At 43.1% G+C, this 17636-nt stretch overlaps 1 protein-coding gene across 3 annotated transcripts; it reads right to left on the minus strand.

Moving 5' to 3' along the window:
* Positions 1-524: 524 nt before the first annotated feature.
* Positions 525-15457, minus strand: HYLS1 (HYLS1 centriolar and ciliogenesis associated). Of its 3 annotated transcripts, none has more exons than XM_061551377.1 (11): positions 15358-15457; positions 12174-12296; positions 8831-8941; positions 7455-7740; positions 5893-5951; positions 5283-5419; positions 3964-4021; positions 2859-2922; positions 2504-2585; positions 2358-2390; positions 525-1872 (listed from the first exon to the last, which is right to left on the minus strand). In XM_061551377.1, the coding sequence occupies exons 2-11, from the start codon at positions 12271-12273 to the stop codon at positions 1741-1743; spliced, it is 1062 nt and encodes a 353-aa protein (XP_061407361.1). In that variant the 5' UTR covers positions 12274-12296; positions 15358-15457; the 3' UTR covers positions 525-1740. The 3 variants fall into 3 exon arrangements, with proteins under 3 accessions (XP_061407361.1, XP_061407362.1, XP_061407363.1); XM_061551378.1 differs by having other exon boundaries at positions 12174-12293; positions 15358-15412; XM_061551379.1 differs by lacking the exon at positions 15358-15457 and adding an exon at positions 12484-12501.
* Between the last annotated feature and the right edge of the window lie 2179 nt (positions 15458-17636).

The raw sequence follows: 17636 nt of genomic DNA on the forward strand, positions 1-17636 counted from the left end.
CTATAATAAGCTTAGTCATTGCTTGCTACCAGGCAGTGACTTATGATAATTGGCAGACCAAAAATCTATTTAAGAATTAATCTTGGTCCACAGAGGATGGCTTGGCCAAATCTCACCTTGATTGATGCCTGTGATCAGCATGTACAAATGTGCTGGCAGAGGCCCAAGCAGCCATACTACAACTATCAATCACCCTGTACAGATGTCACCAGAGTACAGGAGGTGGAAACCACTGGTGGGGGAATGAGTCCTGAAAGAATGGACATAGTTAACATGTCTGGCTTGGCTTCGGCCATCTTGCCCCTGCATTCTCCCCTCCCCCCCCATACAAAATGAAAACGACAAAGCGGCTCTACTTGGACCTCTCCAGGTAATAGGGGGTGCCGCAATGGCGGATGTATACATGTTAAAAATAATTGTGAAGGACAAAAATTGCATGTAAAATAACACCATGATAAACCAGAAAGCGTAGGCAAAGACAGCTTGAACATTTCAAAAGATTTTTTTTTATTTAAAAACCATGGGATATTGTTGCATAGTTACAGGAGCAGGAAAAATGTCTAAAGTCTGCCTTAAAGATGAAGTGTAATTTAATTTTGAAGTCAGTCACTATTGGCACATCACACAAAATACTTGGCACAAACACATCCAGAGCATTCAGTTATAAATGATTATTATTTAACTTCATATCAAAATATCTCAGACTGCAAGGATCCAGGCCTCCAAGAAAAACGAGGCAATTTTATCTTTTGATTCGTAAAAAAGCACAACATATAAAAACATTTAAAACAGAATTCATGATGTACATGATTCCCCCATTGTACAGAGCATTATTCTCTATAAAATAGACTGCATGGATACACGTGTGCAAACACAAACCTCGCCACAAAAATCAAATTTCGCAAGGCAGAGTACAATTAGATGCTCATGTACGATATTTAGAAACAATATTGTATTCTGAATTAAAGATAACCCACGTGTGCCAACATTTAAAACTATTACAGCATACAGATATCCTTGGCCATACAGTTTCAGACAAATGCCACCTTAAATTTCGATTTAAAGCTTTCGTGACTGCAGGGATTCATCTTCTTGGTTCTTTCGGTAAAGTCACGTAGAAGGGAAATAATAAATAATAAAACAATTTAATTCTCACCACGTTTCGATTGCAACACAAACAATCATCATCAGGTGTGGTTTTCACACCTGATGATGATTGCTTGTGTTGTTTTATTGGTGTTGTTTTATTCATATTATTTTCATTTTACGTGACTTTACCGAAAGAACCAATATAAATGCCACCTTGTTCGCTCAAGAAATGAAAGGTTTTGTAGGTGAAACATTGATAATTACACCTGCCCCCTTGCAGATCTCTCCTTCTTGCTGCACTACAAGCCATTGTCAATGCCAAACCGACTAAAAACTGACAACATATGAACAATTTGTACATTTGAAATGATGGGACTTAAAACGAGTACACAAATAACATGCCACAATGTCAGAAGACAGTCGAAAATCCACCCAGGAGTAATGTAACCCATCGTTTCCAATGCAAAACAAATAAACAAAAAATAAATAGCGCAACTTAATTTTTCAAGTGAATAGTTGCTTTCAAACCATTTTATTTACAGGCTTACCCTCGACAAAATCTCTTGCAAACCACACAGGTGATTCTTGGTTAAGACACGTCAACGCCTCGCCAACGCAGAGAGACGCGCGCGCGCCGTTGACAGTCGCACATCAGAGGGGGCAGTAGAATGACTGCGGCGCGTTTCCCCGCGCCATGTCGTGCCGTACCTCCCAGCGCAGCGCCGAACGCTTCTTCTCCGTCGGTACCACGTACGTGTTTGGGGCGAAGACACGCTGGGGTCTCTGCGTGTCGACGGGCAGGGTGAAAGAAATCGGTGTTGAGAAAAGTGCGGGGATCATCACAGATGACGGCACCAAACTGTAACTTGCATGACATTTGTTCCTGTATTCAAGTTCATCGGTTGAATTGCCAATTTAAGCATCGTATTGTGATACATCATTAGTCCTCGTGTTGCTGCATGAACACGTTGCCATCAATGAAATGCATCACTTCCCACGTCATAGCTCCTACACAATAAGCTCCCGGCTGCTATTGTCGTCACGAGTTTTGCGATTCAGTTTATATAGCAGTGTAATGATGTATCACTTCTTGGTTTGAACAAGTTGGCGTGTAACATTGCCAAACACAAATTTACTTAAATAATTGTTTTTAACAATGGCCTGAATACGCCTCGACTACGAAAACAGCACTTCCTATCCAAATGCAGTAATTTAAAATACAAAATTCACAACATTATAGATTTCACTTTAAAAACGGAAATACTTACAGGAAGCGGTTCTTCTTTGTAAAGCATATGTTCCTGAAACGTGACAAGATATTACAATCATGATTTTAAGACCTTTTTAATGAACACCGCCGATAATGAAGAATAAAACAACGTATCCGTCCAAGGAGTTGCGTCAAGCCACCTACCCGGATGTTCCAACGGAGATTCTTTCGGTTACATTCACCAGGCGGTTTAAAATTCTCCCATTCTTGCTTGTACTGTAAATATCTGCAAAAAGATTTTACATTCAATGCGCTTCTATTTTTGCAAGAGCGGTGATGGAATTTTTTGTTATACAAGTTAACAATACTAAAAGAAAAGAGAAACATTGCCAATCATCTATCTTCACACCTTTCCAGATAGCCCTGCAGATGCATTCATGTGACCCAGACTACAATGTCACTAATGTCTATCCATGCTATTGAAGGGCTAAAAATTGTGATTGACAGACACATTACAAAATAGCACATACGTTACTTTAACGTCAGAATTATTGCTTACTTTGCAACGGGGTCGGTCTTTTTCAAGTTTCTTGTGTGGGGATGATTCATCTGGGGTCTGATGACTAGAAAGAAAACAACTTGTCACACACACAGCATTCATTGCAAATACACAGCCGTGTAAAGTGTAAAAACCACTTTGTATTAAACACAACACATCCAACCAAGGTGGTGCGCAATGATTACAGCACATGGCTAGCAAAGTTCAAATCCCAGTTTGGGCTCAACTGGGCCCTGCGTCTCTTCGGGGTTGACAACATTCTTACAATACACGGTGAATAAACGCATGGTTCAGGATATAAGCCCCGCTCGACGTTACATAAAATGGGTAAAACATTTTTTTGTTAACATAAATAGCTAAATGAACCCACAACAATGTACACACACACACACAAATCTACAGTATACATGCATGTATATGTGCTGTAAAGTTTATTTGAAAGCTCAAATCAACACTAAAGAGTCACAGGGACTATTTTAACACGTGTCAATTAACTATTATTCACAATTTTAATTTTACAAGGGAAGGCCCACTAAACCATATAGCTCTTTTTCTGAAGCGACCTGGCCACAAATGATAATACTGGTCAACACACTTTTTCTTTTCTGGCATAACGTATTTCAACGATCTTAAGGTAATTTTGGGGTGCTGATTCCAAATCTGGCATCAGTTTTTGTCTATCACATCAGGTTTTTGAGATATCAAATATTGCATTTTCAATAAAAACTGCAGAAGAAAAATATTTAATAAATGTGGATATCTACATAAAATGATATTATAAAACACACTATCCTAAAAATACAGCACCATATTTTAACACTAAAGCAGTCACTGACTCGCAACAACTTGCAATCATAAGTGACAGAGTTAATTTCGGGTAAAATCAATGAAAATGGGGTATGCCGATAGCACAAAAATGAGATGTGATAGAGCAAATCTGAGATCAGATTTGGAATCAGCACCCTGAAATTAGTCTAAAACAGCTGCAAAAGTCCAGGCCAGAATTTTTTTTTTTTGACCAGTGTAACTCAACTAAGTGGCATATGTGGAAAAATACAGCATTCAAATACTCTTAAACGCTGGCATAAGAATTCCAGCCACTTACAGGAGGGTGGATGATCTTGGACTGAAGCTCTATCCTCACTCGCCGATCTCCAAGTCCACTGGGAAGGACAACACAGGAGTCAAAGATGTCAAAACGCAAAACAACATATTTTCTGCACACAGGAAGATGCAAAATAAAACCAAAACCCACCTGGCAGTTACTCTAATCTAGGCTGCATCTCCCAGGCGGTCCTACGAGTTTAAGCTCCGTTAATAGGTACATTGACATAAATCATGATCGGTCACACCACAAGAGCACACTGGTGATGACATTACATCGATCTATTAAAATGTGTAGGTGAGATCGGTTGGATGCCAAAGAAAAACATAACGTGTTTCTCATGAACAGAACTTTACACTCATGCTGGACAGCCTGTGGTACGTGTATAAAAGTATTGTATTTTAGCTTGATTTCGCTTCGAGAGGCAACACTCATGATGCTAATGAAGTAGCCTCATGGTGGAAGCTGGAATATTCGGTCACTTAGTTTAAACCGGTGACAATCATGATTGTGTTCTCCATATTTTTGGCGAGCCATCGAACAGAGATGGTCACTGGATCACGCGCTTTCAGATGCACTTCTGCGGCTATCAGGAATGCTCTTCCAATATTAGGAAGCCAATGGAGCTATGCACTTTGAAATCTAGATTGAAAACTCGTTTCTTTAAAACAGTTTTTGTCCTTAGTTTGTTGTCCTTCCCCGCACCTCCGATTAGCACGGTTGGCTACGTACGGTGTGAAAGAAGTTCAAAATGCATGCACATTAATATTGCTATTTACATGCAATCCATTGTTTGCCAGTTGTGGGCCTCTAATCAGTTTCCTTCTGTTCAGTGAAAATGAACAAGTCGAGCGTAATGGCATGCTATCAGCATGAATGCCGCGATATAAAAACACATTCCTGCGGAGGGAGCTGGTAGGAACGTTGGGTTGCTCGGTCAATGGCCAGGGTCAACGGCGGCGTGGTGTATTCCGCAAATATGCCCGACTGTGAGGGCGGGCACAAGCCGGCGTGAGTAGGTTAAACGTTGAGTTTTATAAGGACACCACGGGGTGACCAGCCCCTCCCCACCCAGCCCCTCCCCACCCTCCCCACCCAGCCCCTCCCCACCCTCCCCTCTCCACCCAGCCACACCCCTCCCATTTTTGGATGCACGACGGGACAGACAGAATAATCCCCTGTGGGCTGGTGTAACCAGGAGGTTACTACCAGTATGAAAGTATTATTATAACGTATACATATTAACGATACCCGTGTAGTCGTGCAATAACAAAGAGCATGCAAGTGGTAAGACAGCTGCAAACAAAAAGCGCACTCACCCGTGAGGGTGGCAGTCGAGTCTGGATTTCCCTTCGCCCCCGGGCACCGCCTGCTCTCTCACTCTCTTCACTCTGCGACGCGGAGTCACTCTCCAGGGATATTGGCGGTTGCCTGAACTCAAACTCGCTTGTCGTCTCTGCAAGTGAACCAGTGACGGATGGCAATTTAGCGCGACACATTTACTTAACAGATTTCACCCTCACGCAAAGATTTCACCCAAACCATGAAGATTTTTTTTTTTGCTAATGTTCGGCGAGGGATGTTGACAATTCAGCACGAGTCAAGCAACTGCCATTGACTCGTTCATATTATGGGAGGTAAAATTATAATTAAAAGTGTCGATGACCCAAGATTTTGTTACATTTGTATTAACTCATTTAACTTTATATTATTTATTTCCGTCCCATTCCCATCGTTGTTTATGCATTGGCCGAGCATGGGTTTATCTTTTCCATGCAATTTGCAAAAACAGGACACGGATTCTCACAATGCACAATTCACGAGTGTAAGACATTTTTTCAAAAAAATGTGAATGTATATATCATTACAGAGTTAGTGACAGCACCTCGTGGGTAAACGTTTCGCACACTCCGTGTACACAAACACTACCTGCATCGCTTTCTGTCGCCGTGGACTCGTCAAAAACTTGCACCTCTCCATTATACCTCCTATGACAAGAGCAAAAACGATCACCATTCAGTCAATACAGCCTTAGTGAAATATATATAACGTTCGAGTATACGGTCTGTTCTATCACGCGGAAATTGCATTCCTGAAGAACACCGCGCTATGGAAAAATCGCGTTATAATAAACAATATATCATACAGGGTAAAGCAAGTCCGTGATAACACGTGAGATGCGTACGCAGGCTGAACAAAGATGGAGGCGCGTGGGTAACATTGAGAAGCATCCAGCAGCATCCCAACGCCTTGTGTGATGATGCTACCTTGCTTATTCCGACTCACGTGACATAATTCTCAATTGCTTTCAATCCATATCGCATCCCCGTTACAAAAAATGTGTTCCCTAATACATTCATCGCGTAAATATCCAATTCGCGTTATGAAAACAAGATGCGTTATAGGGGAACAAACTGCATACTTGGACGGTTCACAAAATTATGCAACAAATGCCACAATATTTCAACTTATAATAAATACGTTTATTTTGAAATGTTACGTATTTATCCTCCTAAAACATGGGCTTACACACATATATACAGCTACAGGTCTCGGCATAAGGAATAGGGTATATCTACTTTAAATATTAAATGAATGATCCAAGGCCAAATCGAGTGAAACGTCACATTTTGGGAGCTCGTTTGCAGTGCACATACTGCTCAATCATTTTAAAGTCTGCTACACGTTGCTGTTGGTTTTCACTATTAACCCTTTCCCGTTTCAAGACGTCTGCAAGTTGCAGGGTTGGTCCAGTTCACCGCTGAATCTGGGAACGTGCAAGCGGTTCACCGTTAATTGTTTTGAGGCATAGCGCTGTTGTTTTTAAATACATTGTACTCCCCAAAGATAACTGTAGCGACACGGCCACACTATGATAGCTGGCGCCAAATTGTGCCACACTCCCTCTCGCATGGCCTTGTGGGAGCCTTGGTACCGATAAAGTTATTTTAATTTAGTTTTTCTTCCATCGGAATGGAAAAGGGTTAAGACCAGTTTTCCAAAAGTACTCCAACCTGCTCTCATTACCTCTATTTTACGATTTTCATCCACCTTCAATAACTGCGCTAGGCCTATAAATCTGTGGCTGAAGAAGAGCATTTTAAATTGGGGTATATTAGCTGACATGAAAGAAAAACTAACAAGAGCTTAAAATGTTTCAGATAAATAGTCAGGTCTATGCTTGGCAAAAGACTGACAGACAGGAAGAGGTACACACATGGATTAGAGAACATCCACAACTTAGCGACACCGTCGCTAGGTGGAAGTGACGGTGGTTGAGACGAACAACAGTGGCTGCTAAAGAGAACACATGCCTGAGAGGACATCCACCGCGGAGGAGCAAAGCAACTACATGGAGGCACTAGATGGATTGTTGCGTCGCAAGCGTCGCAAGACCTTGTGAGATGACAGCGTTTAAAGGCCAATTATTATGAGCGCTCATTGTCCAGACATAGCACCAGCACATGTATTGTATACGATGTTGAACACACCTGAGCACTTTGCGCTTGATCGCAGGTTTCCTGAATTCAGTGGCGGAGACTGGGCGCCTGCTGTCAACAAAGGAAGGCTCCTCGGGTGAGCTATGATTGGTGGCCGGGATCTGCGGGTCCCCCTCATACGCGGGCAGCTGCGTCTTCCTCGGAGCGTGGAGGGGCGAGAGCCCCGTGGTGGGGGAGCTGCCTCGTGGGACGTGCGTTGTGTGACGTATGTACGGGTCCCTCACTTCACTCCGGCTCACTCGCGGCCGCCTCGAATCAGGCTCGAGCCAAGCCCTCTCTGCAGAACAAGGAATTCCCAGAGATTGAAGGTAAATGAACAAATGTTTGTTTTATGCAGCAAAACAAATATTAAGGAAATATTTAAGTGCATCTATCAATTAGCCATACGAATCAACATCTTCCAGAAACATCTGTGTTTCATAGGCTGGGTGTGGGTCTGATAAAAAAAATACTTTGCCGGCAAGGTATACAAATTAAACGTCAAAATCACCTGCGATTAGCATGGTTGACTTTGTATGGTGCGAAAGAAGTGCAACATACATACATACTACAGTATTTCATTTTAAACAAATATCTTGGCAATCGGCCAGAGGAAGAGATGTTAACTTTTTATACATTTCCCATTTCGGTGGCGAGATGTTAACTACCTCACCTGATATACAGGAGGTCGTGGGTTAAATTCTGACCCTGATGCTTGTATATTTGGAGTTTGCACGCTCTCCCCGTAGTCGCGTGGATTTTTCTCCGGGTCCTCTGGTTTTTCCCTCCACATTTAGCAACATGCATTTAGAGTATTTGGCTGCTATAAATGTCCACATAAGCCACCTCGTTGAGCTATCATTTGTGGCCAGGTCGCTTCTGAAAAAAGAGCTGTTTAGCTCTGTGGGCCTTACTTGGTAAAATAAAAAATATTTTTTTATAGTTTTCAAATGGCACTAGCGGATTATAAATGCTTAAAGGGAAGCAGCAGGAATAAACTACGCTGCGCCTATGAGATTCAAGGTAATTTGATCACCGCATTTCAACCATTGTTGAAAACGTGGGTATTCAAGTATACATTTACGAGGATTAAGATCCAACAACACCTGTTCGAGATGCAGACTACTGTGTTGATCTCTCTTTTCTATAATCCTCTGCCAAATGGCAGGTCTTTGGATCAAGCTCCAACTTGTCTGAGCTGTCTGCTTCACGCCACTGTGGACCACTGTTCTTCAATTTTTAATCATCGTCATCATCTTGTGTGCAGGTGAACAAAAGGATAACCGCCACCTGTCAAAGCTAATAGCCACAGAGGTTTAAGGATCAACAACAGAAAAGAATGTGACGCCCTAGTGGACGTAACACGGCGGCCGAGCGAACATATGTACCATGTGCAGGCAGGATGGCACCACGGGATGGCAATGAGGGGTTGTGCCCGTTCACAGAGGCACTGGACGATCCCGACCGTGACCGCTCATGCTGGATCAACTGCTGCAGGTCTGCACAGAGGGCAAGAGATATTTTGCACCTCCGATTAGCACGGTTGGTTACATATGGTTCAACAAGAGAGGCAGAGGGTGTTCATAAAGAAGCGTTTCATTGCGATCTCACGCTGATAGATCTCATCAGCATTAAGTCCGTGGAAATAAAATGTTACGGGTAAAGCTCTTTTGGTCAATATGATGCTGGATGAGGGTTCAACAGTATGCGGGTCTTGGCGTAATTTAAACATACGTCACGCTGGTCATTACAGCATGAAGGCAGAGAGAACAGCATGGGAGCACAATGGTAGCATACAGTGAGGGAAAAAAATATTTGATCCCCTGCTGATTTTGTACGTTTTCCCACTGACAAAGAAATGATCAGTCTATTATTTTAATGGTAGATTTATTTGAACAGTGAGAGACAGAATACCAACAAAAAATCCAGAAAAACGCACGTCAAAATTGTTATAAATTGATTTGCATTTTAATGAGGGAAATAAGTATTTTACCCCTCTGCAAAACATGACTTAGTACTTGGTGGCAAAACCCTTGTTGGCAATCACAGAGGTCAGACGTTTCTTGTAGTTGGCCACCAGGTTTGCACACATCTCAGGAGGGATTTTGTTCCAATGCTCTATGCAGATATTCTCCAAGTCATTAAGGTTTCGAGGCTGACGTTTGGCAACTTGAACCTTCAGCTCCCTCCACAGATTTTCTATGGGGTTAAGGTCTGGAGACTGGCTAGGCCACTCCAGGACCTTAATGTGCTTCTTCTTGAGCCACTCCTTTGTTGCCTTGGCCGCGTGTTTTGGGTCATTGTCATGCTGGAATACCCATCCACGACCCATTTTCAATGCCCTGGCTGAGAGAAGGAGGTTCTCACCCAAGATTTGACGGTACATGGCCCCGTCCATCGTCCCTCTGATGCGGTGAAGTTGTCCTGTCCCCTTAGCAGAAAAACACCCCCAAAGCATAATGTTTCCACCTCCGTGTTTGACGGTGGGGATGGTGTTCTTGGGGTCATAGGCAGCATTCCTCCTCCTCCAAACACGGCGAGTTGATGCCAAAGAGCTCCATTTTGGTCTCATCTGACCACAACACTTTCACCCAGTTGTCCTCTGAATCATTCAGATGTTCATTGGCAAACTTCAGACGGGCATGTATATGTGCTTTCTTGAGAAGGGGGACCTTGCGGGCACTGCAGGATTTCAGTCTTTCACGGCGTAGTGTGTTACCAACTGTTTTCTTGGTGACTATGGTCCCAGCTGCCTTGAGATCATTGACAAGATCCTCCCGTGTAGTTCTGAGCTGATTCCTCACCGTTCTCATGATCATTGCAACTCCACGAGGTGAGATCTTGCATGGAGCCCTAGGCCGAGGGAGATTGGCAGCTCTTTTGTGTTTCTTCTATTTGCGAATAATCGCACCAACTGTTGTCACCTTCTCACCAAGTTGCTTAGCGATGGTCTTGTAGACCATTCCAGCCTTGTGTAGGTCTACAATCTTGTCCCTGACATCCTTGGAGAGCTCTTTGGCCATGGTGGAGAGTTTGGAATCTGATTGATTGATTGCTTCTGTGAACAGGTGTCTTTTATACAGGTAACAAGCTGATATTAGGAGCACTCCCTTTAAGAGTGTGCTCCTAATCTCAGCTCGTTACCTGTATAAAAGCCACCTGGGAGCCAGACATCTTTCTAATTGAGAGGGGGTCAAATACTTATTACCCTCATTAAAATGCAAATCAATTTATAACATTTTTGACATGCGTTTTTCTGGATTTTGTTGTTGTTATTCTGTCTCTCACTATTCAAATAAACCTACCATTAAAATAATAGACTGATAACTTCTTTGTCAGTGGGCAAATGTACAAAATCAGCAGGGGATCAAATACTTTTTTCCCTCACTGTATGTATTATTTTATAAAACCGTCCTCTGCAATCAATCTTGCAGCCAAGCAGCCTTTAACAACAACAACAACCTCTGTGTGCATGGTGGTCACGCATCCAAGTATTATCCAGGCTCAAAACCAGCGTAGCTTCCGAGATCCGATGCCAACGGCCACATTCCAGGTGATTTGGCCATAGGCTGGGATGAATATATGAATGTGGTATTCGATTATTTTATATTACTCGTAATAATGTGTCTGGGTCTTACTGCTGCAGTCACTGCATGGGATTGGAGCAGCGGACGCTGCAGAGGACGCGAGGTCAATGACGATATTGCTTCATGAGCTTAACTTTAAGATGCCTCACAGACCACTGCAAAGGGTATTATTCTTAGAATGCATTCAAAGGAAGCTTGCTCTCACGTTCCCAAGCTGATTTTATATTTGTCTGTGTTAAGTTTCCAGCTGTACACAAATAGTAATTGCTAATTTTGTCAAGCAGCCCAGAGATGCAATCAACCAAGCTAATGCCAAAATAGAGGGGTGGTAACATTTCAGTGGTCATACTTCCAGTTTCTCTATAGTTTAAATGCCACTCATTCACCGTATAGCACAAAAAATACATTTCCTCAATAACACTCCCTTGCAGTGGAATCGAAGGACGTGTTTAGTTAATTATTTGTGATTATGCACCTCTGGCAACACAGAACACACAACTATCCCTGTGAACTAGGAAGAAACTGACTGATGTATCCAAGCCATGAAGCATTGTAATGATTATGAACTTTGGCTGTGCAAAGTTTATGCCGATATAAATCACATTTGCACGATTTACTATTCGTCACCGACTTTTGAGCATGACACTCCGAGATAGATAGCTCTTTTAAGTTAGCCTTATCTAAACAACAGTGACGAGATGTTAACTACCTCGCCTGGTATACAGGAGGTTATGTGTTCAATTCCAACCCTGAAGCCTATATATTTGGAGTTTGAATGTTCTCCCTGTGGTCACGTGGATTTTCTCCAGGTCCTCAAGTTTTTCCCTTCACATTTAGAAACATGTGTTTAAGAGTGTTTGTCTGCTATAAATTTCCACATGATAAACCACTTCATTGAGCCATCATGTGACCAGGTCACTTCTGAAAAATAGCTATATAGCTCAGTGGGCCTTACCTGGTCAATTAAAAATAGTTAATTAATTGATGTGAATTCAGCTTGTACTGCCTGTTGTTCAGCATGATGTCCAATGTTTCAACCCACGTGCTGGGAGCTCTCACAGGATCGAGCAAATCACCAAACACAACCAGAAACCACTTCAGAAATGTAGCGCATGGTGCTCGATATTTTAAGAAGTAGTCTCACCTTTTTGGAACTCGCGCAGCCTCCCCTGGGACACGTTATGGTAGCCGAGGGCAGCGAGTTGGCTCCGAATATCCTCCTCCGAGAAACTCAGCTCCTCCATTACCCCTCTCACCGTGTCACCTACTGATGTCATGCAAAAATACCCAATGAATTTTGCTGAAGCGTGTATATATAAGCTATGAATCCAGCCACGTGATTTAAATTACCAACCAAAGACTAACATCAGTCGTAAGTGACAAATTAATCGGGCTTGGGTGCCTTGCTTCATCAACCATCAAAAGAGCAGTGTGGTCACGTATTGTCAAACAACCTCCTTGACCGACACGGCTGTGGAGAAGCCTTCATCCAGCAGTGGATTGACAAAGGACTCTAACTATTATCAATGTTATACACACACACACTGGACGTTGCTGCTGCGGATTGTTGAGATAACGCTCAGTCCTCACGCAGCCAATACTGTACTCTTAAGAAACCGTTGCACTCAAACAAAGTACAGGTTGCTAGGAACGCCATGAAAAGCTTGGGATGCTACTGGGGAGGGTATAAGGTAAACAATGTAACAAGCTGCAATTGAGATTGACGTGTTCAATAACTGCACTACTGAAAATGGTATTGCATTATTACTCATAACATTTACAATTGCACTTTTTGTGGTGTTAATGCCGCACAACGCATAACATTTAATACTGTGACTATTTTGAATTACATTGCGACTCAAATGTACAATCGCATCATTAGAGAAATTAGAACTTTGCATTACACCTCATCACGTTCACAGTATCAATGTAATACTGACATTGTATTCAGTATTACATTACAACTAAAACGTATAACAGCATTTTCAGAGCAACTGCATACTACATTGCACGTCATCACGGTTTACATGATTGCAATAATTACATAATAATTTTACTGAAATTGCATTGTGCTATATATTGTACATTCCTGTCATTATAATCTCTCATTAAACTGTAATTGGATCCAAATGTATAATTATATCGCAGGCCAATTGTAACTAAATCCTTGTATTGTAACAGACTTGCTGTATTATAACTCGACACAAAACATCACTATCACATGATAGAACATGTAACGAACCCTAACTTTTCACAATACGCTTACAATTGTTACACAAGAGATATTCGCGTTTTCTTGGCATTTCAATCAAGACTCGGGGCTCTTTACTTATTCACATTTTCGTCGGGAAATTACCACTTGTAAGACCAACTAAACCACCGATCATCGCGATACGTTGCAAAAGTCACGATCATCGCCTAACTTAAATGCATTATCAGCCGATGCTGCTGCGTTGGAAAGTGGTGGCACGGGTGCTCTGAAGGGGACATTGCCTGAAACGTCGCGATATTATACCGTAGACACCACCAGTCTTTTAACAGACTGTCGGGGCAAGTGATGTTAACGAGTTGCTATATTCTTAGGTTTTTTCGGTAAAGTCACGTAGGTAAAACATCAAAATTAATGAAAATAAAATAAAACAAAAATCACGACGTTTCGGAGGCAACACAAGTCTCCGTCATCAGGTGGGACCGTCACAGCCGAATTAGCTGCATCAAGTGAGGCCATGATTCAAGATGTGACGGTCCCACCTGATGACGGAGACTTGTGTTGCCTCCGAAACGTCGTGATTTTTGTTTTATTTTATTTTCATAAATTTTGATGTTTTACCTACGTGACTTTACCGAAAAAACCTAAGAATATGAATCCGTAGAATCACGAAAGCTTCAAATCTAGAATTAACGAGTTGCACCTATGAAAGCCGGCACGGCACACCACACGAGGGGGTGGGTGGCCAGGAACATGCCCGGCCGCCTTTGTCTCCCCAGTGAGTGGCGATGTTTACACACCGCACCAAGTAACTCATTTGAGGCCGAGTCGACCTAGGGGGGGGGGGGTTGTCACCCAGGACCGGGTTAAGATAATTAATCGTCACCGGTGTTGGTGGCCGTGAGTGGGAATCGAACTCGGGTGGCCGGGTTTCGTAGCGCAGTGGCGCTAACCACTACACCACCGCTCCCCAGGCACACAACAACCGCCTGGCGGCGACGTCACCACGGCGCCTGTGCCAGGCTAGGTGCACGTTAAGGACACGCGTGAAGTGTCGGAACGTACGTTGGCAGGAGGTCGCAGGACTGACCCAGGTCAGGTGACACGTGACCGATCGACTGAGATTGACGAGGCAAGATGCTCCACCATTCACACCTACAGTGCTAACTCGCTGTGGTTTAGCCACACACACAACACCCCACACACAGCAACACACACACTGCAACACACCACACACAGCAACACAACACACCACCCACAGCAACACACCACACACAACAACACCACACACACAACAACACACCACACACCACACACAATAACACCACACACACACACAACACACCACACACACACAACACACCACACACACAACACACCACACACAACAACAAACACACACAACACACCACACACACAACACACCACACACAACAACAACACACACACACAACACCACACACACACAACACACCACACACACCAACACATACACCACACACACAACACAACAACACACCACATACACAACAACACAACACACACCACACAACAACACACCACACAACACAACAACACCACACACACACAACAACACCACACACACACAACAACACCACACACACACAACAACACACACACACAACACAACACACCACACAACAACACACCACACACACAACACACCACACACACAACACACCACATACACAACAACACACACACACATACACAACAACACACACACAACAACACAACACACCACACACACGACAACACAACACACACACCACACACACAACACACCACATACACAACAACACACACAACACAACAACACACACACACAACACACGACAACAACACAACACACACACACAACACCCCACACCACAACAACACCCCACACACCACACACAACAACACACACCACACACACAACACACCACACACAACAACGCTTCGTGCTCCCATTCCTCGCGGACCTAGCCGCTGCGAAACCATCCTTCACGAAACGTTGAAGGTGCCGTCGAAGCTACGCTCGAGAGGAATTAGACTCGAGTTTAAGAGGAATTAAACATTAAACTTTAAACATTAAACATTAAACTTTCTACTTTACCGTCAACGACGCTGGACGCGACTTCCCGCTTCGCTGGAAAGGCCCCGACCGTTTTAAAAAATGGCGGCGGTTGGCGTCGTCCCGGCGGCCTCTGCGCGGCGACTTCTGTCTGCGCCCACGCGCGGAGCAACAAATGTTGTAGTTTTCACCGCTTCGTTTTTGTTATTTTTTTAAAATATCGATTTTTGGGGTAAGGGTTTGGTTGTAATCACCAGGGAAAGGTCATACTCGAATTGTAACCGTTGTGGGTTTTAACGCGTAGGCTTTCGCGACCAATATCATCCATAAGAGGCTTTTTTTGGGGTTAGATCGCGTAAATATACGTTGTGGATTTACTCTCCAACACACCGGTGTGCTGAAATCGTCGCCAATTGGCATTGTTTTGTTGACTGCGTTGGGTGGTGGCGAGATTAACGACGACACACTTGAAACATTTCTACGTTTTCCACGCGGCAGCTCTCACTGAACGAGCCTTCCTTTAAATTTCGATTTAAAGCTTTCGTGACTGCAGGGATTCATCTTCTTGGTTCTTTCGGTAAAGTCACGTAGAAAGGAAATGATAAAATAATAAAAATAAAACATAATAAAATAATTCTCACGACGTTTCGTCCACAACGCAAGCAGCCGTCCTCAGGTGAAGAACAGGTCTATCGGAAAGACAGCGTCCCTAATCGCCCGAACGCCATGGGTGGATTTGGGCGAATGCCATGCCAGACATTCAGTTTCATTTATTATTTCAGTTTCATTTTTTAGGTATGACCCCGTGAGCCCTGCGGCTCTTGACTCGGGTGCAATCGCAACAAAACAAAAACACGAACAAAAAACATCTTAAAGTGACTACACGCAACAGAAAAATCCTGGAAAAAACAGCAAAGTCTTCCAGAAAAAAACACCGTATTTCAACGCTGTGTGTAAAAATCCCAGTGGGATGCAAGTCACACAATAACAACCACAAGACAATGTAGATTACAGTTATCAGGCTAACTCTGTACAATATAGACATCTGCAATGGTATTTCAGTGGCTACTCTGGCTCTCTCTGGCTACAAATCAGCGATGCTTAGCTAAGCCATAGCCGAAGCATATGTAGGTTAGATTAACAACGGAATAAAAAAAAATTGCACTAAACAAAAATGATCCCTGCCAGTGTCCCTGTTAGCAGAGGTGGGACAAAGTCATTGTTATGCAAGTCCAAGTCGAGTCTGAAGTCATCAAATTCATGACTCGAGTCTGACTCGAGTCCAAGTCACATGACTCGAGTCCACACCTCAGAGGTGGGACAAAGTCATTGTTATGCAAGTCCAAGTCGAGTCTGAAGTCATCAAATTCATGACTCGAGTCTGACTCGAGTCCAAGTCACATGACTCGAGTCCACACCTCAGAGGTGGGACAAAGTCATTGTTATGCAAGTCCAAGTCGAGTCTGAAGTCATCAAATTCATGACTCGAGTCTGACTCGAGTCCAAGTCACATGACTCGAGTCCACACCTCTGCCTGTTAGAACGGCATTAAAACGAATGTATGTTTTGCTCACGTGGGAAGCACCCATGATTGAATCAAGATTGGATCACGCACTGTGGAATTGTATATAATTGTATATTATGTAAAATATATATGATTCATCCAGGCATCGCACCGGCACCGTACGTAGCCAACCGTGCGGGGGAAGGACAACAAACTAAACACAAAAAAATGACCACGATCAACCACCATCATAACCATCATCATTTCAATCACTCTCACCATCATCATCCATTGCAGACATATGCAATGATGAATTAAGCCCCACACCACTCACCCAGCAAACACTCTAACGTTGGTCTAACGTTGGCGTGTGGTTGGAGCTGTCATGATCGACAGCCAGTGTCAAGTAGGGGTCTGAAAGAAAGCCCTGCTGCATCACAAATTCGCATCAGGGTGTAATAAATTACATCCCTAGACCAGAAACAATTATTACGCATCATGATGTTTTAATAATTACTGGATACAGTGACAGTAAAAAGTATACATTTTGACTTTAAACTTTCGTGACTGCAGGAATTCATATTCTTTGGTTATTTCGGCAAAGTCACGTAGATAGCAACAACAAAAACAAAGTAAACAAAAATAATTAAACAAAAATAATAAATAAAAACACTCATGTATATCATTTGGGTCTTTCGGTAAAGCCACGTAGATATAAAAACAACAAAAATAAGATTTGTGTTGTCTTGTCAACGTCCACCGTCAGCAGTGTGGGTGTATGGAGCAAGGCGCAATGATTGCCTGGAGGCACTTTTGG

This window comes from Lethenteron reissneri, chromosome 14 (genome assembly GCF_015708825.2).
Source record: "Lethenteron reissneri isolate LAM-NWPU_2019-01 chromosome 14, ASM1570882v1, whole genome shotgun sequence".
Taxonomy (NCBI): Eukaryota; Metazoa; Chordata; class Hyperoartia; order Petromyzontiformes; family Petromyzontidae; genus Lethenteron; species Lethenteron reissneri.